Below are 23,580 nucleotides of genomic sequence, written 5' to 3' on the forward strand. Positions count from 1 at the left end.
TTCATTAAAGGTTATTGGGATGGCTCCTGTTTCACAAACTAAGACAAGTACAAAGGGTTACCCTCTCTGGGAACAGTCAGCTGACTAGCTAGCCATTCTGCAGAAACAGCTGGAGACTGTAGTCTGGATCAGAAAAGGCATGTTTCCTATTGTTATTTTACCTTTCCTGTCAAAAACATGCCATAATAATCTTTATGGTTACTGGTTAAAGAAGGGGCCTAATCTGTTTTTTTTACCTAAAACCTGAAAAGATTACTCAGATATGCGAATGATGGATGAGGTACATGTTGTCTGGGCTGTGTAGTGAAATCTGAGCTAGGATGTCTGACTTGATGCCTGCTGTTTATGCTACTCACACTGTAGAAGAGTCGTGTCCAGACTCCAGGCATGACTGGACTCCCTTTTTTGTAGGTATTCCATGATGATGACATCATTCCTGGTTGGGAGGGGAAAATTGTGGCCTGGGTGGAAGAAGACCATGGGGAGAATTAATCAAGCTTTTAAGTCTTGTCACTATGGAAACCTGTAACTGGCTGCTGAGCTCAAAGAATGACCAAAAAGCATGTATGCTGGAAGGAGTCCAATTCAAGCTGCCAAAAAAGAGGGCTTCTCTGCAAACAACGGGTAATGCATGTTGTGTGCATGGACGCCTGGCATCTGACTCTCCATGGCCAAATGCAGACAGTGTTCTGAGACTGAAATGACAGGTCTGTGGGAAAGAAACACCTTGCTTTGTCCTGTCAACTAAACCCTGAAGGCCTTAATGATGCATTGCTCCCTTCCCCTGCTCCTCCATTCCTGCAATATGTGCTGCAGACTGTGATCTGGGCATTTCAAGTCTGATTTCTTGTACATGGTATTACATAAATCTGCACTGATGGCAAAAATGTGAAGCTTTGCCTTCATGAGTTGGAAGAAGCCGCTAGATTATGCGAGCTGAAGGTTTGATGAACTTTGGTCCTGGACTTACACGTGCTGCAGGAGCAGAGTGAACTTTCTGGACATTCCAGAATGACAGTATAGAAATCTGACCTTGGGAGGGAAGTGTCATCTGGAGGTTTTACGCGTGGTCTAAAACAAAGATCACCAGCTTGGCAAAGCTCCCTTTCTCTCAAACTCAGGCTTCCATTTCCTAGCCCTGCTTATCCCATTTGCTCTCCAAAGCTGTACTCACTTCTGAGGCCCTCTGGGTTTGCTTTGTTGCCATGGGGACCGTGGGATCTTGGTGCTTGCTTATTTGCTGAAGAATTTCATTTGTGGGGGAGCTAGAATCAGCTGCTTCCCTGAGGTACTTCTAACCCCTCTCCTTGTTGAGCCTCTTTCCCTGCGCTCCTGCCCTCTCCTCTTTCAGCAAGACAGACAGTTTGTCACCTCCTGTGCACAGGCATCACTCTGTGCTGCTGTCCACTTGCTGCCAGGGCCACCACTTATCCACACCAGTATGATAAACGCCATCAGTTACACCACCAGTTCCCTGGTATGCCTGCTCCTGGGGTGCCTGAAGGATCGGGAAATAAATGACCAGTTGGGAAAGAACAAGTCCTAAAATCCCTCAGGGTGGGTCTTTGGGTTTGGTTTTTTTTTTTTTTTTTTGGGGGGGGGGTTGTTTGTTTCTCTGTTGCCTGTCTCTGCCCTTCTGCTGCTGGTCAGCTGTACTTCCAGAAAGCTGGCTGTGATGTGCAGCAGACACTGTTGACGTAGAAGGTCAAATGGCAAGTCAAGGCTCTGCTCATTCTCGGTACATGTGGCCCTCCCGTGGACTACCTGTGTGTCTATGCTGTGCATGAGGCTGGGAACGGGTGAACCTGGTTTTACTGTTTTATATTAACATGTGCTTTTGTAAACATGTTCCTGTTCTTGGAATTATTTTGTACCAGTTTACATTTGTTTGAGGACTGTGGATATTTTTATACTAGTGCAAGTGCTTTCTGTATATTTCTGCACGCGTTATACTGTTTTACTCATTTTCTAGTGGATGCTGAGATGTTTTGTATCGTCTCCTGTTAACACAACACTGGGCTCATAACTTTATTTTACTATGGAAATCCAACTAGTTCCTACTGGGTTTTATATTTTTGCCAGCTTTAATACACAGCAACAATACTATTTATTTTCTCACTACTTCACTGTCCAGGAAGTAGCTCAAGGCTCTTATGTGGCTCTGTGCCACATTGGCACAACACAACATGCCTCCTGTTCTGGACAATTTGTTATGGTGACTTTCTCCTTACAGACAGCAGTAGGAAAGTTCATCAATGAACAAGCTCATCAGTGGGCTGCGGGTGGGGAATACAGCTCTTCTGGAAAAGAAACAAAGATTTTCTTCCTCCCTGGAAATAGTTTCTCTGTTGCATGATCTCTAGTGGGTTGGTAAAGAGAGCATGGGGTTGTTATACTGAAATCAATTGTATTTGAATTGCAAATTTTTCTCAAGTGTGTGCTTCTTCAGGTTTTACTCATCAATTTTATTTTAGCAAGAGCCATGCACCCAGGCTAGAATTTATGGAGAAAATTAAGACAGTTTTCAAGGTCTGTAGTTGCCAGTTCCATATCCCTCTCTGCTACTCAAAGATGAGCAGTTTGGTTTTGGAGCACTGAAGACACAGGTGGCTGTTAATATGATCAGAGCTTCTAATGGATAAGGCTTCAATCCAGCCTTGCTCATAGCTATCTGGTTTTCCTATGAAGAAAATAGTTGTTAGCTGATACAGGAGACAGCCTATGCTTATTCTTAGATCAGTTCAGGTACATGCTCTCCAGAGCAACAATGGGCTCTATTTAAGAAGGAGCAAGACAAAAGGCTTGCTTTTTGGGGCTGGCAGTCATGTACCTTTCACCCATGTTAACATCACATGTAAGCTAGGACAAAAGAAGACATCCCCTGAGACAGAACTGATAGCAGTGCTCTGTTCTTGGGTTCCTATATGCAGCTCCCCTCTGCGATAGCAAAGATAGAATTGCTGGGATTGCTGTCACTGAAGCTGAAGGACTGCTGCTCTGATAAGCTGTATCCCATGCACAGTTTGGGTTCAGCTTTATTTCTGTATTGACGCTGCAGCCTTCAGACTTTTTACCTTTGCATGATTGACAGAAAGGGGTCTGGAGGAGGTAAGGAATATTAGGCATGGGGATAAGAGGTATCAGGTAGAAAAAGCCATTGGCCGGATGTTTCTCTCTGATAAAAGCAAAAGATGTTGGTTTTAAATCAGTTTGGCACTGCTATAACATGGACTTCAGAGGATTTATTCTGGGGATGCACTCTTAATATCATACCCAGGACTTGTATTTTTCACTGTTTTGAATCTGTTTATTTCTGTCCAACTCTCTTCAAAGTTACTTTCCTATTCCTATACTTGTAACTTGCTTATGTAACACACATGCTATGTGTAAAATTATATTTTCGTAGAAACTCTGATTTTTGCATTCATCACTTAGAAAAGGCAGTTATTCTAAAGCCCGTTCTCTAGGAAAGTGAAGCTTTATCTGTACATCTAGACCAGACATACCTGACTGGTAAACCTTGGATTAGTGGACCAAGCAGTTATCTCAATAAAATGGGGTTTGCAAACTGAGTCTGTTCAGTGCTGAAGGGGAAGATGGCTTTGAAATGAGAAGGCACAGATAGGGATACAGTGCATAAATCATTTGGAGTGCTTAAGGTTAGCCTCCCATTGGTCCTGGAGGAAAAAACCTTTTCTATCACTTTTCCACAATGTTTTAGGAAAGCATGTATTTTCTGAGACTTGCGAGATTAGCAAACTTAGAATCACATGCCCTAAAGAGCAGGCTGAGAGTGTTAGTGAAATTTACATTTACTTTTAAAATTGGCATGAACAATGCAAAGTTGAAACACTGCTGCTTTGGTGATAGCAAATTTTGTTGTTTTCACCCCCCAAAGTTGTGTAAACTGCTGCAACTGGCTGAGCTCAGTCAAGGCCTTGTATGCTATACTCCTAAATCATTTAGCATGGCTGAAACAGCAGTAATGCCTGCGATGGGGTTTTTACTGCATTTAAGCCCTTGGCCCTTGACAAAACACCGTTGCTTTTGAAGCGTAGGGGAAGCCCGTGGTTGGGGGAAGCACTGCTGCTGAACCCCGGGCAGGAGCCATCATCACAGCCACTGCACAGAGCGGCTTCTGGATTCGTGTGTCCCCAGAGAGAACTGGCGTCTTGCTAAAATCTAGGCCGTGGGATAGCAACGAGGAGCATGCCAGAGGGCCTGTTGCCATTTTGGGTGGGTGTTGTGCGAAGGTACGAGGTACAGCTTTGGCTACCGCCCCCTTTTCTCACTGCTGGGCGCGCTCCCGCCACCGGCGTGCACCGCGGGGCTGCAGCCTCTACCATCCAGGTTTCTCTACGCCCTCCTGGGGCGGCGAGGCTGCTGAAGCGCTGGGCCGTGCCGCCGTGCAGCATTACGGGGGGCAGGGACACGCGTGTCTCCCGAGCGCCCCACGGGGCCTCCGGCAGCTCTGCCCTCCGCGGCGGCACGCCGGGCCCGGTGCGCGCTGCGGCCTCGGGGCCGACAGGGACAGCCCCCAGGCAGCCTCCCCTGCCTGGGCTGGGCTCCACGGCCGCCGCAGCCCCCGCGCACCCCCAGGCCGTCCCGCCGCTGCGCAGTGCGGCCTCGCAGCCCCCGCGACGCCATTACGGAGCGATCCCGCCCCGCCGTCCAGCCCGCCGCGGTTTACGGCAGCGCGGCAGTGTCGTGCGGGGCCGTGCGGCGCCCTGCCCGGACGGAGGAGGTCACCGAGCGGCGGCGGCGGGGCTGCGGCTCCGGCTCCAGCATGTGGCGGGTCTTGGCGCGACGCGTAGCCCGGGGCGCGGCGGGAGCTCCCGGTCTGGTGCGGAGCTGCCGAGCGCTCGGTGCCGTTGGGGCCGGCCGCGGCGCGGCGGTGGGCGTCGGGGCCGTGCCGCTGGGCCGCGGCCCAGCGTGGGGCGGCCCCGTGCACCGGCCTGGCGGGCTCCTGCTGCCTCCTGCCTGGCCTCGGCTCGTCCCGTGCCGCTGCTGCAGTCTCCCGGCACACCAGAAGGTGAGAGGCTCCCCCCCACCCCACCCCATCCCGGGCAGCCTGGGTGCCCCCCATACCCCCTGGTGTTCGTGCCCCTGTAGCCACCGGGGGCCCCCAGAGGACAGGCTCACGTCCCCCCGCTGCCTCGGGGGCAGCCCCTTCTCTTTCTGCCTTGGGGTCTTGCTTCCCCTCGCTGGGCAGCTCAGTTTGCTCCGGGGAACTGCAGTTCTTTTCTCCCCACTCCTGCGGTTCTCATACCTTTGCTGCCACCCTGCCCCAAATCCCTGTACCGTCATCGGGTACCATCTCCTTCACCACTACTCCTTTTTCCCTGTACCTCTTCTGGTCCCCTGGCATAGCTTCTCCCTTTCTTAGTCAGCCCCATCTCAGCACCCCACTGTCGGTTTGCTCAGGGGTCTTACCAGCAGGTTGGAGGCAGTCCTGACCTGCTGGGTATTTGCATAAAGGCTCTCCTTTGTGCCTCCCCTGTCCCAGCCTGTGCTGAGGATCCGTCTCCGCCCTGTGCGTGGGGTTCTTTCTGTCAGGGCTGTCTGGGTTGTAACACTGCCCTGTTCCTCACAGGTGGCCTTGCCAGCTCTGTCCCCCACGATGCAGATGGGCACCATTGCGCGCTGGGAGAAGAAGGAGGGTGACAAGATCGGTGAAGGGGAGCTCATAGCAGAGGTATCCTGGGACACAGGCTGTGCTGCATTTCTGATGAGCTGCATGTGTATCCTGGGTTCTATCCCTGGTTGCCCTCACTTGAACACAGATCTTGGGTTCAAGATCACAGATCCCAACAGATGTTGTTGGGAACAAGTGACTAACAGCCTTTTAGAGCTGGTTGCTGCTTCTCCTCTTTCTGAGCAGGAGCAGCACTTAACCCGTTTGAGAGCATACTTTCCTAGAGCTGGTGCTACAGGGTGATGTCTCCAGAACTGTGTGTGTTGTGACCCTACACTATCAGACTGGAAGGCTCTGAACTTACTGGTCTTTTCCATTGTCATACTGATACCCTGTTCTCTCTCAAAGGTGGAGACAGACAAAGCAACAGTTGGCTTTGAGAGCTTGGAGGAATGCTACTTGGCCAAGATCCTGGTGCCAGAAGGAACAAGAGATGTTCCCATTGGGGCCATAATATGTATCACAGTAGAAAAGTATGTATTTTGCTAACCCTTGAGTTGAATTTTCTCTCTTGGGGCTTCTTGGGTGCCTTGTGTGAAAGGCTTAGAGACGGTCATCTGACTGGTTTTGCGGTTCTGTTTTCTTCTAGGCCTGAATATATTGATGCCTTTAAAAATTATACTCTAGATTCTGCAGCGTCTGCCCCCCCTGCAGCATCAGTGCCTCCCCCTCAAGCTGCAGCTCCCTCACCACCAACTCCGCTTTCTCCTCAGGCTCCTGGCAGCTCTTATCCTCCTCATATGCAGGTAAGAGAGTGTTGCTGATGATTTAGGGCTTGTTGCACTCTTTTTCTGTCTTTGGCTTGCTGGCTTCAGGGCATTTTGTCATAAATGCTATCTGGAGTGGGAAGTTATTTGCTATAATTGGAGGAGTGTGTGCCACTTGAATTGCTGCATGTTTAAAGCAGGTGTTTGGGAAGGTCCCAGAAAGCTTTTTTCAGAAAATTATTTTAGCATCCCAGCTGCTAGTAAAGGAGAGACTTGTCTCTCCAGGATTGTTATGCAGTCTAGAAAAACCTGCTACATTTGCATTATTTGGACAGTTGTGGTATAAAAAGACCTTGTGCTAAGTGTGAATAAGCTCTGAAGGCCCTGCTTACATCTCAGAGCCAAACACAAGTCTGTGATACTCTGATGAACACACCAGATGTGTTTGTGGGTGACTAATAATAAGTTGTATTTGTGGATAATCTTTTTACCTTGCTTAGATATTGAAGTGTACATCCACTGTTGTTGTGCTTGAGTACTTTGTAGCAGGGTATTTTTGTGACATTCCTTTGAAAAAGAAAATTTGAAATATTAAACCTCATTCCACAGACGATATGTGGTGGAACTGATTTGTCTGAGATGTTACACAAAATAAGTAATTGAACAAAGAATTAATTAAAGGCTTCTTAATCTGACTTGTGTTTTAGCTACTAAATTTGCGTACTTCCCACTGCTTACCTCATCTGTCCAGTTTTGCTCTGAAGCTGTTCTCACATGTGCTCTATTTGTTGCACAGCAATATGAGTGTGCAAACCTACAGCATCTTTGAGTGCTTATTGGAAGACAAGTCTGTATAGGTTTTAAAGAGGCCAAACCTGGTTGTCACAGACAAGTGACTTGCTTCAGTCTTCCTTTTAGCCTTGCAGATAGCAAGTACTGATTCTCTTGTATTCTCTGGCTTCACAGGTCACTCTCCCTGCCCTGTCACCTACCATGACAATGGGCACAGTGCAGAGATGGGAGAAGAAGGTTGGGGAGAAACTGAATGAGGGAGACTTACTGGCAGAAATTGAGACAGATAAAGCCACAATAGGTGAGTCAGCTCCAAAGCCAAGAATGGATGAGGTGCCCCTAGAAGAGGAGGATCCAGAGTAGCTTCTGTGCCAACTGTTCTCCTAGCTGCTCAGGACGTGAAGCTGTGGGGCAACTAAAACAAGTTTTGTTAACTTCTTGTTCCATTGGAGAGCTAAACATCGGAGCTCCTAAAAACACTTCTGTTTCTTCGTCAATCCTTCTTAGTAATGTACAGTGCATGGAGATGTTGCCCTACTAGTTACGCTGAAAAGGATTCTCTTGCCCACTAAATATAGGACCGGGCTTTAGCTACCAACGACTTTAGAAGCAGCATTTAGAGGAACTCTTCAGCGGCATTAGGCACCACACCAGTTTTGTTTCTTTCCCTTACAGGCTTTGAAGTGCAGGAGGAAGGCTACTTGGCGAAAATCTTGGTGCCTGAAGGAACAAGAGATGTGCCATTAGGAACAGCTCTCTGCATCATTGTGGAGAAAGAGTCCGATATTCCAGCCTTTGCTGACTACCAAGACACTGCAGTAACTGACATGAAGGCACAAGCTCCTCCTCCTACTCCTCCACTAGTAAGGACCATTCTTAGCATGTGAGAGAAGTTATGGGGACCATTAAGAGGTCTGATCTGAACTGTTTTGCTGGTTTGACAGTGTGAAGCCCTGGCTCCAACAATAATGTTTTTGATTCTGTGAATGCAAGGCTAACACATGTGTTGGTGATAGGTGACCTAAGAAGTGATCGCTAGTTTGCCCTCCAAAATTGGAGCTGATAGTCATTCAGTACAGTCTCTTCTCCAGCCTCTTGCTTGTGCCAGTTTTAATACCTCATCCTTGAAAACTGGGAGCACAAGTTATTTATTTCACCTCTTTTTGGTGTATAGTTCAGCAGCTTAGTTGGCTTCCTTCCCAGGAAGTTTCTGATTTAATGTCTGGCACTGGAAAACTCTGAATCTGAAAACTCTTTCAGATTAGTGACTATTTTTGCTATTCTCTTTACTGGTAATTAGATGGTCCTGTTCTCTTGCTGTGCCTTCAAAGCTTTTGCTGAATGATCCTGAAGCTTTGATTGTTCTGTTAAGGTGGTAGCAACTCCTCCTGCTCCTCCTCCTCCCCAGCCTGCTGTTCCTTCCACTCCAGCAGTCCCTACAGCTGGGCCACCTCCCCGGAAAGGAAGGATCCTGGTTAGTCCCCTGGCAAAGAAAATGGCAGCAGAAAAAGGAATTGACCTTGCCCAAGTAAAAGGTAGGTTTCCCTTCCACCTCCTTGCTCGCACTATCAAGTGTCTGTCCCTCTAGGTACATACTTGCCTATTCTTTTCTTTCTCCCTGTCAGGACCATCCTGACTGTGCAGCTGTCCTCACCAGAGGTTAAGTGACTTCTCTGTGTTGAATAAAACTGGTACGTTTAGAAGCAATGCCCTGTTGCAAATAATTGAAATCCTCTTATGTTTTTCTTTGACCCTTTTAGGTACTGGACCAGATGGTAGAATCACAAAGAAAGATGTGGAGTCATTTGTGCCGCCAAAGGTTGCTCCAGTGAGTAGGCTCGAGATCTATAAGAATGGATATTTTATTATAGTGATAGAAATGCTCTGCAGAAATGCACTTACTCTATGGAACTGTTATTGCTGGATTGGTTGGGTTATGATGCCGTATGGGCTATGGTGACTGTTAAGTTGTAAAGCTTAACATGTCAGAAACACGGACAGAGTTTTCTTCCTTTATTTGTCCCTTTGGTATTTCACTGAGGAAAAAAAATTGTGTGCTCTCAACCCTTCATTTGGTTGCTGCACTGTTATAGATTGAGGTGAGCCCAGTCCCAACTGAATTAACATTGCTGAAAAGAGGCAATTAAAATGAAAGCCAGGCTTATGAACCAACAGCCTGCTGTCATTGTTGCCACAAATCTGTTCTTCTACTATTGCTTGTCTTTTATATGAGATGATGAAAGTGCTGCTTTGTGTACTGCTGGAAGGGATGTGGCTGAGTACAGTTTGCCCTCTAGCATACCTCTCTGCTGTACGTAAAACAACCATCTAGCAGGACTTACTACTCTGGGAGCTTCATAGCAGTGTATATCAGTGTTGCATTTCTAAATCACTCAAGTACTGCATTTAATAATCAAATACAGGACTTACAAAGAACCTAGTGGGTACTGGAGAGGTGAGGCTAGAAAGCAGAAGTACCTGCTGCTCTTAAGCAAGAGGCAACTTAGCCTCAGCACTTGTCCTATATACTGAATTACTCTATACAATTGATATTTGGAGAGTGTTGTGGATTATGCTGTCTTTCTCTGATTGCAGGCTCCAGCAGTAGAGGCAGTTCCTGCAGCTGCTGCAGTTGCAGCAGCACCAGTGGGGACCTTCACAGATATCCCTATCAGCAACATTCGGAGGGTAAAAAGATTTTATTCCTTTCTGAGATCATTATTTGCAGTCATGAATTTTCCAAACTGATTTATTTTCATCGCTTCTGTTGTATACCCACAGGTCATTGCTCAGCGGTTGATGCAGTCTAAACAAACAATACCTCACTACTACCTTTCTGTTGATATAAACATGGGAGAAGTACTGGTGCTAAGGAAAGAACTCAATCAGGTAAAGCATTTAGGCATGGTGAGAGTGTGTGTGTGGGGAAAGCTGCATTCTCTCACAGGTTTGCCCACCCTGCTTTTTGGTGATATGCCATTTTAGCTTGGAAAAAATAGTCTTTTCAGTGTTTTTTTTCTACCTGTTGTGGCTTGGTTCTGGACTGTCTGTGACAGAATGAGACTTTTTACCCAGGTACTGTGCACTGATATCTGACTTCCCTAAGAGGGCTGCTTTGTACTGTGCTTGTTCAATTCTTCCAGCTGGAAAGTAGGGCAAAAGGGTAAAAAAGGTTTTTAAGAGTAAAAAGGGTAGAAAATTTAAGCAAAATAATATCTCTAAGACAAGTTTGAGGAAAAACAGACATTAAAAAAGATTGTACCTTCTTAAATTATGAAGGAGATGTATTTGCCTCCTAAATTATCTTGGCAGTTCAAATATTAGTGCTTAGAAGTAGTGTGATTGTTTTCTAACATTTTCTCTAAACAAGGCTGCATGGCACTGACTATCCAAGTTAACTGAGGTAATGTGTAAGAGACAAACTGATGCCTCAAATCTCTTTATTTACAGGAGGTCTCGGATAACATTAAACTTTCTGTCAATGACTTCATAATTAAAGCTGCTGCTCTGGCATGCTTGAAGGTGCCTGAGGCAAATTCTTCATGGATGGACACAGTTATTAGGCAGTAAGTTTATGGTACGGTCGAAGCCAGAAACTTTCTTTGTTCAGTAGAGAGTTCATGGCAAAATAGCAGACCTTCTGCTGGGATTTCGAGGGAGGGGAACAGGTATAATGCAAAGGTTGAGGGGCTTTGGTTAAAGTGCTAAGAACCTTGCATTTAAGGCTAGTGTGCAAGGTGGAATAATTGTTGCAAAATTAATATTAATTTAGACTTGCCTGAACAGTTTTGAAAATTTTTTTCTCTGTTATCTTGCTAGAGTAACTGGCATCACCTTTGTGTCTTGCAGAAACCACGTAGTGGATGTTAGCGTTGCAGTTAGTACTCCTGCAGGGCTTATAACTCCTATTGTGTTTAATGCACATATAAAGGGCCTGGCTTCCATTAGTAAGGATGTGGTTTCTTTGGCAACTAAAGCCCGAGAAGGTAAACTTCAGCCTCATGAATTCCAGGTGAGAAACTCGGATTGCTGTAAACATTGCTGCCCTTGACTTCTGTTCAGAAGCTCTGTTCAGAATGAGCAAAGCCTATTTTGTGATGTTTCAGCCATGTTCATTAATATTCCACATGAAACAGCTTTTGTGAACTTGACTATGAATGTTTTTCTTTCTTGTAGGGTGGTACTTTCACAATTTCCAATTTAGGAATGTATGGGATTAAGAATTTCTCTGCCATAATCAATCCACCTCAAGCCTGCATCCTTGCAGTTGGTTCCTCAGAGAAAAGGCTAGTGCCAGCTGATAATGAGAAAGGGTAAGTATTCATCTGATTCTGCATATACTGAGCTTCTGAATTGAAATGTTGAAATAATGGCTAGTTTTCTAGCACTTCCATTAGATTATGATTTTAAAAAAATAAAACTAATTGTTGACATACTGCTTTCAGTACCTTCTGAAGTACAGTGAGATCTTGTATAAAAGGATCACACAGGTGTTAGAGACATGCAGTAACTGATGAACGATCTGCCATACATTTATTCTTGCAACTTCTTTGCAAGTTAAGGAAAGGCTGTTTCTTTCTTTGAGGGGTAGAGTTGAGCTCTGGAAAAGTCTGGGATCCACAGCAGTTTAGGCACTTGTTCCTCCTTAACAACTTGCTTAAATTTGCATTTAAGGAAAACCTAAGGGATGGATTATAATTCAAGTGTCCTGTATATAATATAACCTTGCTTGGAGCTTGAACTAGCATAGACCCGGGTGAATGTTTAGCATTATTTAAACTTGTTAACGGTCCTACGTATCTGTCACTGACACATGGGGAAAGTGGAGGTTACTGGGTGAAATGGCTCTTTTTCTTTGATCGTGTGGGGCTGTTATTGTGATACAAAGAAAGATGAGCTTCCTGTCCTAAAGGGAACATACAAATGTGTTTCTTAATTGTAGAGGAGGAATGAATATGATCTGCGCTCCAATGTAATCTTTTTTAGAAGTCCACAGGGAGAAATATCTGTTACCAAGCACCAACTGCTGTTGCTGGTTCTCTGATAAAAGCTTTTTTGCTTTGTTAGTGGTACTGACTTGGCACTGAATTGCAGAGGATTGTGTTAACCTTCATTTTTCTTTTTTTTTTTCTTTTTTTTTTTTTTTTTCCCCTCCAGATTTGATGTGGCCAGTGTGATGTCCGTTACACTTAGCTGTGACCATCGTGTTGTAGACGGAGCAGTGGGAGCACAGTGGCTTGCTGAATTCAAGAATTTCCTTGAAAAGCCAGTAACCATGCTGCTATAATTTAACCATACAAGCAAAATATTCCTGGGTCACACTGTTTTGTTTTAAACAAGCTATTTAGACTTTAGTGTCAGACTTATTAAGAGTTCCTTTTTTATTTTAAATATGTATTATATTATCTGGTAATGTTATTACCAGTCTGTACAGAAAAAGTTTGCAGAAGTGCTTTTCAGAGCAATATTACAGCTATACTGTATTTTTATACAGTTAGTTATCTTGCAAACTCTTCCAAAACAGAGTTAAGCATCCCAGATTTAAAAATGATCCAGGCAGTATTGCATACTGCCATCTGCTTCTAAACTAGGGTGAACAGGGGGGTGCATACCAAACAATTTCATGACCTCAGTGTTCTCAGAAATTTGAATTATAAACATCTTTTCACAGGAGTTCAGATGAGATGGTAACTGAAACATACAAGTTAGTAGAAGGTGAATTCCCTTATTATCCTGTTCTCCTGCTGGGGTGGGCGGGTATGACAGATGCACTAAGGGACTGAAGTGCCTGGGAATAGTTTCTCAAAGGCCAAGTGCTAGCATTCCAAATCTCTCTTGGAATTTGGCACTGGTCTGGACCTTCTCAGCTACGTGATCCCTTTTGAGCACTTTAAAGTAAGGTGAAAGAGCACTGATACCTGTGGGGTCACAGCTCTCAGATACCACAGGGAATGTGCTGTCTTCTCATGGACTTTCACTTACGTGTGCTTTTTGTATGAAAACTCTTTAATTGCTATTCCTCTTGCTAAGTTAATATCAGACTATGATGCCATGGAAGTAACTGTTTTGCAGAATGTCCAAGGGAATCTGTGTGTTGGAACCCAATATAGGCAAATCACACATGCTAATAATCCCATCAGTGGATATTAATCATGTGGTGACTCGAAGGTTTGGAATTTTTTTTTCCAGGCATTCTAACATAGGAAGCTCTGAGTTAGTCACTGGTACTGCAGATCTTCCCTGAATTGTCTATGTTGTCCCAGCCTCAGTAAGCTGCAGAATGTGCTCTCCATGTATATATTGTATGTAAAATGCTTCAATAGTTCGTTGGACTTGTGTCCAGTTACCCCAGTCGCTGTACCCTGAAAGGGGTGCAGTGCTGAACACTCTTAAATTCCACTTTCCACATGGAAATGTTAATGTAAAAAGGATGACTGTGTAGTAACTGCAAAGTGACCAGGAGAATTAAATAGGGGGGCGAAGTTTAAACAAAAGAAAAAGTTAAAGCTGATCTGTTGTTGTGTATATTGCATTAAGTACTGTCTCCTGTAAAGTTCTGCAAAATTCACTAAAGATATTGAAAGAAAATACTGTGGAAATTAAATATTTTTGTGGGAACTATTTAATGTCTGGTCGCTGCAATACCTGGTTTTCATGCCTGGCTTAAGCAAAAAAGTGCATTAAGGTTTTGTTTTTTCTTTAATGATCTAAAATATCTGGGTTCCAGACTTGCTCTAGCGAACCTACGTTCTATTAAATGTTTGGAATTGACAACTACTAAAACACGTTCCAGTGCTTTTCTATTCAGTCATGTGTGGCTTACTGTACTGCTATAGCACAGAGCTGTCTAGCCTTTCAGTCTGATAGTGAAACTCACCCTATTAACCTTAAATTGTAATCACAAATGTTCCAAAATAATACATGCTTTATTACTGTCATGCAGCAGTGAACTTTAATCTTCCTGGCTTCCTTGCTGCAGTGTTCACCAGAACCTCAAATTCTGGCTACAGAGACCTTTCACTTCCTTCCTACAGTAAGAACACTAAATAGTTTATCCTCTGGAAATGCTCTCTGAATGACCGTCAGACTGGAACACTTGCAACTCAAAAAATCCTATCCAGTGTGTGTGCTTGGAGTGCTAATAGTGACTAGTGGTACTACTTGCCAGCTCAGCTCATGCAGTGATAGAGTTTCAGTTTGAACTTGCAACTATAACCGCTGAACAGGATTTCAGTGCCGCCTTTTAAGTTGCTTTGAAGCAAAGAAGGGGGAAAGCTAGGAGTTACTGCTCTTTTGTAAGCCTGTATTTTAAAGTTGCAGCTCAAAACCAGTTTGTCTGTTTCCATTTCTGATCCGATGAATATCGGTACAGAACCACGGTTGTAGTGCAAATGTGTCGTAGAAGCTGTAAGAATGACATACTACCAAATCGGTCATGAAACTAAGATCACTTAAACTTTTGTTTGTTCCTTTCCCAATTAATTCTAGTAATGCTTAGTAATCCTTGAAGTTGTTTTGTGTTGCTTTGTATTACTTTTTGTTCTGTGTATTAGTGTAAACTAATGCAGATAGTTTTCCTAGTTGAAGTGCTCCAAGACTGTTTTTGGTCGCTAGCTTCACACACTAAGCGGTCCTGAGCTTTGAATCTCTATATGCTGTTTTGAATAGTACAGAATAGGTCTGTTGTTTTATGGTCTCATTCAGAGATTACCAAACCGGTAAGAAGTGAGGTCAAGCGCGTTCAGTGACTGAAAAGACTACAAAGCCTATTCCAGTTAAGATTAGCTGGGATTGTTGTAAAGAGAACAGCAACAGTGTGCAGGGCAACTTGTGGAACTGCGTATGACACACCTCTGCTGGTTGTTCCAGCATTAAATACATGTGAGAACTGCTCTAACCATGTGAATCCAGTAATCACTTTATTTAGCAAAAAGACTTCAGAACTGTTACTGCTGTACCTTAAGGCAAAATGAATGATTTAGTAAAGCATGTATGCATTTATGATTCTTTACTACAGCTGTTAACATATTCAAGTATTCCTTGAATATTTATAATCTTTACTTATTTTTTTCCTAAGTTTAGTGGTGCTACTATTCCTCCAGACTTCCTTTCCTACATGCATCTTCTAAAGGCATTTGAGGTATTCACCCCTGAAGATTAGGAGGTCAATAAAAAAAAAAAAAAAACCCAAACCACAAACAAACTCATCACTATCTAAAAGTTAGGATTCTCATTCTGGGCTTTTCTCATTCTGGGCTTTTGTTTTGTTCTGTCATCTGAACATGAACTGGACAGAATGCAGTCTTTAAGGATCTGGCTTGGCAACTGGCATTGTGATAAACAATACTCGTTTTCCTTTGTGAAATACTGCTGTAGTTGTTTCTTCATCCACCACTTCTGGCAGATCTAGTTGTAATTTGTATTTTTCAGGGACTTCAATGATGATGTCATCCTAAACCAAGAAAATTAAAATACTTGATTAACTATTTGACAACAAATTAGCAGTGAGCTTTTCTAGGAATTGGATACTAGACAGAAAACACAAGATTATTCTTTCTGCTATCTTACCTTTGAAATTCTCAGATCGCACTCAGAAACAGAGCTAACCTTAGGCAATTCAATTTTGAGTTCAATTTTGAGTGGTTTCTTGTTTGCATCCTTCACTGTGATAATTTCATAGACTGGGGTACTTAGCTTCTCTGGCATTTCAGTACTGGTAATTTCTTCTATCAGATGCACTTTAGACTGTGTCACACTTTCTTCCTTCAGCAACACAGGAGCATTGCTGCAGTCCTCAGCCTCCATAGTGTGTAGCAGCTGATCAAGTGTCAGTTCTTTCAAGAAAAATAAGTTTTTCACACATATCACTCAGTTACTAAGAACAGTAATGTTATGACTCTTGACAAATATATGATGAAAGTTTTAACTGTAATTAGCAATTTTGTCAGCTGAAGACTGTTACTGGCAGTTTCTCCTTCGCCCATGACTTGGTTTTATTGCCAATGGGTTAAAAGTTGTTGTTTCCAGACTACTAGTTACAGCAGCAACACCTTTTGCTGAGGTTAAAGCAAAAGACGCTTAGCACCCCAAAGGATCAAACCCTAGCAGAGTTCCCCTGTCTAGTGGATATAGGAAAAAGGGAATTTGCTGTTCCAGTGTCACTACAGTTTCTCAACTGTAAAACACCAGACAGGTGTTTTAAAAAATTTAAAAATGCAGACAGGCCAGCAGGGTTAAACGGATGTCTGGTATGAATACTACTGCCTTATTCTGAATTCTTGGAGAGAAGCGTTCGGTTTATGCTTATGGCAAGAATTGGGGGTTAGAGAGGTGAGGCTTGAGCAAATTTGTTGGGGAATCTGATAGGTCCTCATAGAAAAGTGACAGCAGATCTGTACATACCCTTCTTTGTGCTCTGACTGAGATGTGGAGTTGGCATCTGCCTTCCTTTCAGACGTTGCTGCATCGTTTCCCGGCTTCCTTTCAATTTGAATGATTCAATGGTGTACAAGTAAGAAAGAATAAGGTTGCATCGTTCCTCAACAAATTTAAGTGTCAAAAGGATCAAGTGTTCCATGTTTTCTGGGCTTTCTTCTCCCCTCTGAAGAACATCTGGATTATATGCAATATCTATAATGCTGTAAAGGTCTATAAAAGTAAGTTATGTGTCAGAATTGTTGCTATGGAACCATGTGCTGGTGTTCTTTATAATCACTTGATTTAAAAGCAAAGGAAAGGAATTTGTGGCTTCTGGGCAGAGAGCTAATTCTATCAAACTTGTCTAGAGATGACACCTCTCCACGTGCTGACCCTGCGGTCCAAGTGTTCAAGGAGAAGCATGGGAACACAATCCACGTGAGTATATGCAGTCAACGAGACTCCTAGTGCCTGAGTACTTTTCAGGATTTTTATGCGTGCAATTTTTGCGTTTCTTCAGTTTTTTTCAAAAAGGACGGACTCATTTAGAATCCCTGTTGAGAGACGCCTGTCGCATCCTTGCCTCGCCGCCCCCACCCCGAGCAAAGAGCTGGCCACGGCACAGCACCACCCTCTGTCGCAGCGAGAATCTGCGTGTGATTGCCATGCAATGCACCACTGCAGGAAGAAATGCATGTGGGGAGAGGCGCGGCTCTTTCGGGACGTACCTCCTTCGCCAGATACTTCTTGAAGCGGCCCCGCACTGACAGGTATGGGGTCGGCGGGGGCCTTGGGCGCCGGGACCCTCTTCCAGCTGCAGACGTTGATGAACAGCGGCCTCCCGACAACGCCCTGCAAGAGACCGAGCCGCGGCTGAGCGCCCCGCCCGCGCTGCCCCCGCTCCGGCCCCGCAGTCGCCCTCCTACCCGCTCCCGGCGCCCCAGCAGGAGGGTCGAGCCCCAAACCCCGCGCACCCACCGCGGGACGGGCCCGCAGGCAGAGGTGAGGCTCCGGCGGGGCGCAGAGCCGCTCGGCCTCGGCGCGCTGCTGCCGCAGGAGCCGGCGGTAGGCCTGGGGCTCGTTCTCCGCCATCTCGTCCAGCAGCGACCAGAGCTGCGCGGCCAGCGCCGCGCCCGCCATGGCTACCGCCGTCGCGTAGCGACGGCAACCGGAAGGGCCGCGCTCTGCGGGTCCGCCCGCCTTCCCCGTCCCCCTCCCGCTTCCGCGCGTTCCGGTCCCGCCATCGCCCTCCCTCCCCGCGTCCGCCGGCCCCGCCGCGGAGCTGCCGGCTGCCCGCCTGCCCCCGCAGCCGCCGCCGGGCCGTTCCTCCCCGTGGTCGCCGCGGCTCGGGGCCCGCGGCGGCTCGGCGCCCCGGCGTGTGCCGCCGGGAGGAGGAGGCACTTCGCGGGGACCGCTTCCGGCCGGGCGCCCAGAGCCCGCCCGGCCTCTCCCGTCCCTTCCTGCCCGCGGCGGCGGGGGCGCCCGGGGAGCGGCCCCCGCCCGGCCCAGGCGTGGCGGGCCCGGCGGGGCGAGAGGATGTCCCGGGTGCCGGTGGGGAAGGTGCTGCTGCGGAACGTCATCCGGCACACGGGCGCGCACAACAAGGTACGGCCGGGGCCGGCGGGGGCTGCCGGCCTCGGCGGCCCCTTGTCCTCCCTCTGCGGCGGCTCCTAGGCCTGGCTGCGCCCCGGGCCCGCTCCTGCAGGCGGCTTTTGTCCGAGCGGAGCGGCCTGGGCGTTGCCGTGCGGCGTACGCGGGGCCCGGGACCGCCGGTACCTCCCGGGGGTGTGGGGCCGCCGGCGGAGCGGGGACCTGGCGGTGGGGAGGGCAGGTGCGTTTTTCGGAGAGGAAAGGCGCTTGTCGAAATCGGCTGCGTAAACATCCTTAGTCTCGCTTTCAGTTTAACCGTGTTTTTCTTGAGTTTCATCCTGGCCGAGGGAATGTGTGTATATATTTAACTATAAAATTTGCCCTATGAAAAACCTGCTCTCTCAGGACTTTCACGAAAATTACAACTTGCCTTTTTAAAAGTAGCAAACCTTTAATTGTTTTGGTTTTGTTTTTTTTTTTTTTCTTGCTGTACTGTGTATGTACTTTTAATTGCATCAAAGAATTTGAACTTTGTGTTAACGTGCACAGGCAGTATTTTGGTACAAGATTAAGAAGCTCTGCTAACTTTAGCAAACTGCTTAATTAATTCCTGGCATAACTCAGCAGGTCCAACTCAATTATTTTATATGTTTATCAAACTATTCATTTACAGTCAGTGTCCATCAACATAAATCTGTGCCAAACCAGTCAGTATTTGCATGCTGTGTTTTTTCAGCCTGTAGTGTAACTCCTCATTTTGGCTTGGTCCTTCCAGATGATATTTATATACTGAACTCTCTAACAGTACATATGTTTGGGATGGTAATGAATGACAAGGCAGGGTAGCCAGAACACCTGAGATAGAAAAGTCAGGCAAACCCACCATTTCTGATGCCATTATCCTTATGTGCTTTATTAGGGTATTGCCGTCAACAGATTCTCCTTTTGGTTACCTTGGTTATAGCTAGAAATAATAATCTGTTTCAGTATGGTAGGAAAGCTTGCTGTGAATTTTGTTAGCAGGAGCATTGAGCTAGGAGCTGATGTTACATGCTCCATGTCTGTAAAGTTTCCCTAATGTTACGCTTGTTTCCTTTCTGTGACTTTCAGATTCAGGAAGAGACAGAAATGTGGAAAATAAGGGAGTGGGAGAAGCAGACAGAAGAGACTTACTGGAAAAGGCAAAGCAGAATGCTGTCGGACACCTCCAGGTGGGTTTTAGTTGCGTGGAGGAGGTAATTGTCTTGACTTAGTTGCTGAACCCTTTTGTGTTACAACACTTTAAGAGCATTCTGTGGTGACTATGTGTTTATAATATATGAAGACTACATAGACTACAGATACATTTATTTTCTCCTTAATGAGTTCCTGGAAAAAGGTCAGACCTGCGCTTAAGTATGGCTTTTCATCTCTTCGTCTAGATGTGTAGTCTTCAAAATACAACGTTAAGTAGGCCAGGCTCTCTGAAGCAATGGGGGTAGGAAGTGCTGAAGTAACATGTCAGAATGTTGTGAGGTATTGCCATTTAGGTTAGCGGTAAAAAAAAAAATGTTGTGGTGTGGAGTCCTGCGCTATTATAACACACCAGTATTGACCGCTGCTTGTGTGGTATCTGTTAAATCATTCCGACATGCCTGAGGATCTCACAAGCTACATGAAAACAAGCTGGGTTTTGGGGGGGAGGGTTGGGGTTTTGCAGGGGCCGGGGAGGGCTTACTACCGTGAAGACTTTTCAGAAGCATGAATCTTGCAGGAAGTGGTTTTAGTATCTGAGGAGAGAACACCTTTCAGACTGATGCTAAGTCCACAGCTGCTGCTTGGCTCAGGAAGTGTGGCATTTCAAATGAGAAACAAAACTAGAGCTACAGGCATGTGAGATCAGTCAAAACTGTTGGTGCTTTCTGTGGATTTGGGGTCTTAGTCCTGGTACCTGATCAAATTGCAATTCTAGTAAGTCAGTCCTACTTCAGTTTCCCCTTTGCTGCTTTTGCTAGCCTATGTCTCAGTGCATATTGTTAGTCTGCTCCTGCAGAGTATTCCAGAGGAAGAGAACTGCATTTGTTGTGATAGGCAAGATAACTCCTTCCTCTAATTTTGCATTGTGAGCATCTCCGTCAAGAATTTTGCTGTGCACAGAGGGCCGTAGTAAGTTTTGAAAACCAGTGTTAGCTGCTGAACTGGTTTTGTGAGCGCTGTGAATGGTGACTGTCTGTTAAAATGATAGCTGGTCTTCTTGCGTAGATGGACATCCAAGACTTGCTGGATTTTTGCTCCTCTCGCTGGACTAACCCCTTGCTCAGAAAGTTTCTCCATCAGAGCTGACAGCTGAAGGACAACTGTTCTCTTTCTGCAGCAGTCGGATGCGCAGTGATGGCTTTGATGACGAGGGCCACAGGGCTGGCTGGAAAACAAAGAACTCACAATTTCTTGACCCAGTTGAAGACGATTTCCTTAGGGCCCGATCCTGGAATAAAAAGCTCTATGAATGTGAAGCCAACATGCCAGACAGGTCTGTGGGGGAATTAATGTTCTGCGATTATAACTGTAATTAAAACACCTTTCTGGAGTCCTGTACCAAAAAGTTAGTACATTTCTCTTTTCGGTACATACTCCTATAAAATAATGCTTGATCTCGTTTTGAGAATGAATAAGTAACATGTGTGAACTTTTGCAGTGTCACAGAATACCTAATTTGAGTTCATCTATAGAGTTCCTAAGTCACAGTAAGCAGCAAAAGCTCAGCCCTAAGCTTAGCAACTAAGCTTAGTATTTGTTTCTTTGCCTAAGGAACTTAAAAAATCTCGAGAAATGCAAGTCAGTGCTCTCCAGGGTTATTTTAAAGAAATTTGAGTTGTAGTGTTCCCTAATTAGAAACGGAAAAGAGGCTGAGAACATAAGGTGTATTAAAGTAGTACCAACCAAATCAGTCATATTTCCTTCCTTCTTTGTTGGGAAGGTTCTGATAGCCCTTCTTTGCTATCTAAACTCATGTTCATTCTGTGGCTCTGTCTTTTCAGAATTATATTTTTTCCTTCGATACCTTGTCTGTTTCTAATAGATGGTTCTGCTTTCTTACAGGTGGGGTCACAGTGGCTATAAAGAGTTGTACCCTGAAGAATTTGATACAGATAGGTAAGGCAAGCAGGCTTACTAATGTATCTAGTATCTTACTTCTGTCAGGTTATGCAGGAAATTTTACAAACTGAGTTTTAAGTTTTGAATATAGATCAGCCTTGAATATAGATCAGCCGCACTGTTCAGTTACAGACACCCACTTAAAAAAATCTAGTCCATTAATGTGGTTCCCCCTTGTCTGAGTCTTAGGAGGGGATTGCATCTTTCATAGTAATTAGACATTCAGCTTTAGCCTGAGTTACTAAAATGCTATGAATCTGGAAGGTCTGTCTGGGCCAACAGAGAGCCAGATCAACAGGCTGAATCCAAACAGCTCAGTATATACCCTCTCAAATACCAGCTCCAGGTTCTCCTTTCCATTATAGTGTACCTGTATTTTCTGTGTTTCTCCTCATTTGGAGAATATAAATTCTTGCAGTATCCTGGAGAGTGGAGACTTACCTGTAAAATAAGATCTTACACAGAATTAATTATTTTTAAACTACACCCAACAGAATCACCAAATACAATATTTGTCAGGCTTACAGGTTTGAAGTAACCTGCTATAAATGAGTTTTCATCACTCAGTGGCTTTCAGTACACATTCTCCTTGATTCTTGCTCAAATATCTTAAACAGGGCTATTAGTAAGGTGTGGACCCAAGCTGCTAACAAGCACTTGAAACAAAAATGCAGCTACCAAATCTGTCAAAGCATCAGCTTCCCTACCCTAGCCAAATTAATTGATGGGCTTGCTTAAAACTTTGAGACAGAAAAGGCTCAACTGCTGTGTGCCTGCCCGTCTGCTTCCTTTTGGTCATCCTTTGTTCTTTTTACAGTGACCAGCAAGAAGGAGATGAACAAAATGCTATCAATGGGAAGAAAAAATCTCATCTGGGAAAGCAAACTGCCCGTGAGTCACACAAACGGAAAAAAACAAAGAAATCACACAAGAATAAGCAAAAAAAGCGATCACACAAAAAGCGAAAGAAAAAGAAAAAGGAGCAGGGGAGAACATCATCAGATTCTTCCTGGGAGAGTGAGTGCTCAGAAGAGGAGACTTCAAGCACCCGGAAGGGGAAACACAAGCGCAAGAAAAAGACCAGGAAAGTGCCTGCCAGGGAACCTACCACTTCTTCTGGGCAGGAAAGTGACTTTTCTCATGCAAGCAGCTCAACCACCAGCAGCTCTGAGGACAGTGAATCTGAGGAGAAAAAAGAGAAACGGCCCCAAAAAAAGAGAAAGAAACGTCACAATTCTGTGTCAGAGAGGCACAGTGAAGTACCAGAGAAGAGGAACAAGAGGAAGAACTGGAAAGTGGCTGCTGATGAAAAATCAGAGGATAGCTCAGATGAGGACTGATGACTCTAGGCTGCCGCTCAAACAATAAGGTAGAGGACAGAGGCAGGTATTTACCTTTCAGTACTGCCCCATGGTACAACTTGTTTCAACACTGTGGTTTATATACATCCTGCCAACCCGCAGCGGAGAAACTGAACCTTGGCAGCCTGCCATAGGTGGCCCCTTGCTTTTCATTGACTTGACATTCAGAAAACCAGGGGTGCGGTTGCCTGTCTTACAGGTTGGCTAGTCCTGCCAACTTCAGATTCTTTTTCTGTGACCAGGTTGATCTCTGATGCACGAAAATGGTATAGGCTATCTGCAGGGGGGAAACAGGTGTGTTTGCACCATTTTTATTTTTCTTTAAATTAAGTTTTAACAGATTGCTTTTTTGGGTTACCAAATCAATGACCAAGACTTGCAATAGGAGAGGGGAGAGGCAAAAAGTCTGATAACAGAGGAAACATCACTGGATTTAACCTTACGGTAGCTTTGTCTTCCCATCCTCCAACAAAAGCAGACCTGTGGCGGCATTCACACGGTCAGCTGGACACAGAAGGGAGCGTGAGGGAATACTCTCATTCCAGGTGAAGGTGCAGTGACTCCTTCCGTAATGATGAAGAAAAGACACCGGTGCGTGCGTTTGTTTTAGACTTCTCTCCAAATCCTGGCATGGGCTGGCCATTGTGTCTACCTTTCCTTCATTCTCTTCAGGGGGATGCTGAAACCATTTGTGCTGACAGAGAAGCCTTGGTGGGTGTTGTGTTCTGTCTCTGGTCTGCCCAATGTATTGGAGAAATTGGTACTGGGCCGTTCTCCCTGCAGTTGAACAGCCAAGCCTTTTAACAAAATAAATAAATCCAGACACGTTTGATGCTTTTGTCATTGTTTTGGAGTAAAGCCCAGGGACAGAGCACAGGCCTGA

General features: G+C 45.3%; 4 protein-coding genes across 9 annotated transcripts in view; 3 read left to right on the plus strand and 1 right to left on the minus strand.

Moving 5' to 3' along the window:
* The window catches only part of DIXDC1 (DIX domain containing 1), a 38,646-nt gene extending 36,679 nt beyond the window's left edge, over positions 1-1,967 (plus strand). For all 4 annotated transcript variants that reach the window (XM_087763486.1, XM_009472267.2, XM_087763487.1 and 1 more), the window contains one exon: positions 412-1,967. In XM_087763486.1, coding sequence (XP_087619612.1) covers positions 412-492 — 81 coding nt within the window. In that variant the 3' untranslated portion in view covers positions 493-1,967. The remainder of the gene's footprint in view (positions 1-411) is intronic.
* Positions 1,968-4,695: 2,728 nt separating this feature from the next.
* DLAT (dihydrolipoamide S-acetyltransferase) lies at positions 4,696-15,397 on the plus strand. Its single transcript, XM_009472289.2, has 14 exons — positions 4,696-5,032; positions 5,594-5,695; positions 6,044-6,168; positions 6,285-6,441; positions 7,369-7,495; positions 7,870-8,057; positions 8,567-8,729; positions 8,955-9,022; positions 9,790-9,882; positions 9,976-10,083; positions 10,645-10,760; positions 11,044-11,206; positions 11,371-11,507; positions 12,352-15,397. The coding sequence occupies exons 1-14, from the start codon at positions 4,787-4,789 to the stop codon at positions 12,479-12,481; spliced, it is 1,923 nt and encodes a 640-aa protein (XP_009470564.2). The 5' UTR covers positions 4,696-4,786; the 3' UTR covers positions 12,482-15,397.
* PIH1D2 (PIH1 domain containing 2) lies at positions 15,089-17,863 on the minus strand. Of its 2 annotated transcripts, XM_087763574.1 has the most exons (5): positions 17,590-17,863; positions 17,340-17,463; positions 16,597-16,842; positions 15,763-16,028; positions 15,089-15,646 (listed from the first exon to the last, which is right to left on the minus strand). In XM_087763574.1, the coding sequence occupies exons 1-5, from the start codon at positions 17,749-17,751 to the stop codon at positions 15,500-15,502; spliced, it is 945 nt and encodes a 314-aa protein (XP_087619700.1). In that variant the 5' UTR covers positions 17,752-17,863; the 3' UTR covers positions 15,089-15,499. The 2 variants fall into 2 exon arrangements, with proteins under 2 accessions (XP_087619700.1, XP_087619699.1); XM_087763573.1 differs by having other exon boundaries at positions 17,340-17,863.
* A 129-nt stretch (positions 17,864-17,992) lies between these two features.
* NKAPD1 (NKAP domain containing 1) lies at positions 17,993-23,527 on the plus strand. Of its 2 annotated transcripts, none has more exons than XM_087763571.1 (5): positions 17,993-18,216; positions 19,312-19,412; positions 20,555-20,710; positions 21,280-21,333; positions 22,154-23,527. In XM_087763571.1, exons 1-5 carry the CDS (start codon positions 18,148-18,150, stop codon positions 22,674-22,676), a joined length of 903 nt encoding a protein of 300 aa, XP_087619697.1. In that variant the 5' UTR covers positions 17,993-18,147; the 3' UTR covers positions 22,677-23,527. The 2 variants fall into 2 exon arrangements, with proteins under 2 accessions (XP_087619697.1, XP_087619698.1); XM_087763572.1 differs by having other exon boundaries at positions 18,057-18,216; positions 20,443-20,710.
* The last annotated feature ends 53 nt before the right edge of the window (positions 23,528-23,580 follow it).

Source organism: Nipponia nippon, unplaced genomic scaffold (assembly GCF_047370975.1).
Source record: "Nipponia nippon isolate SJK-2023a ecotype South Korea unplaced genomic scaffold, ASM4737097v1 scaffold_28, whole genome shotgun sequence".
Taxonomy (NCBI): domain Eukaryota; kingdom Metazoa; phylum Chordata; class Aves; order Pelecaniformes; family Threskiornithidae; genus Nipponia; species Nipponia nippon.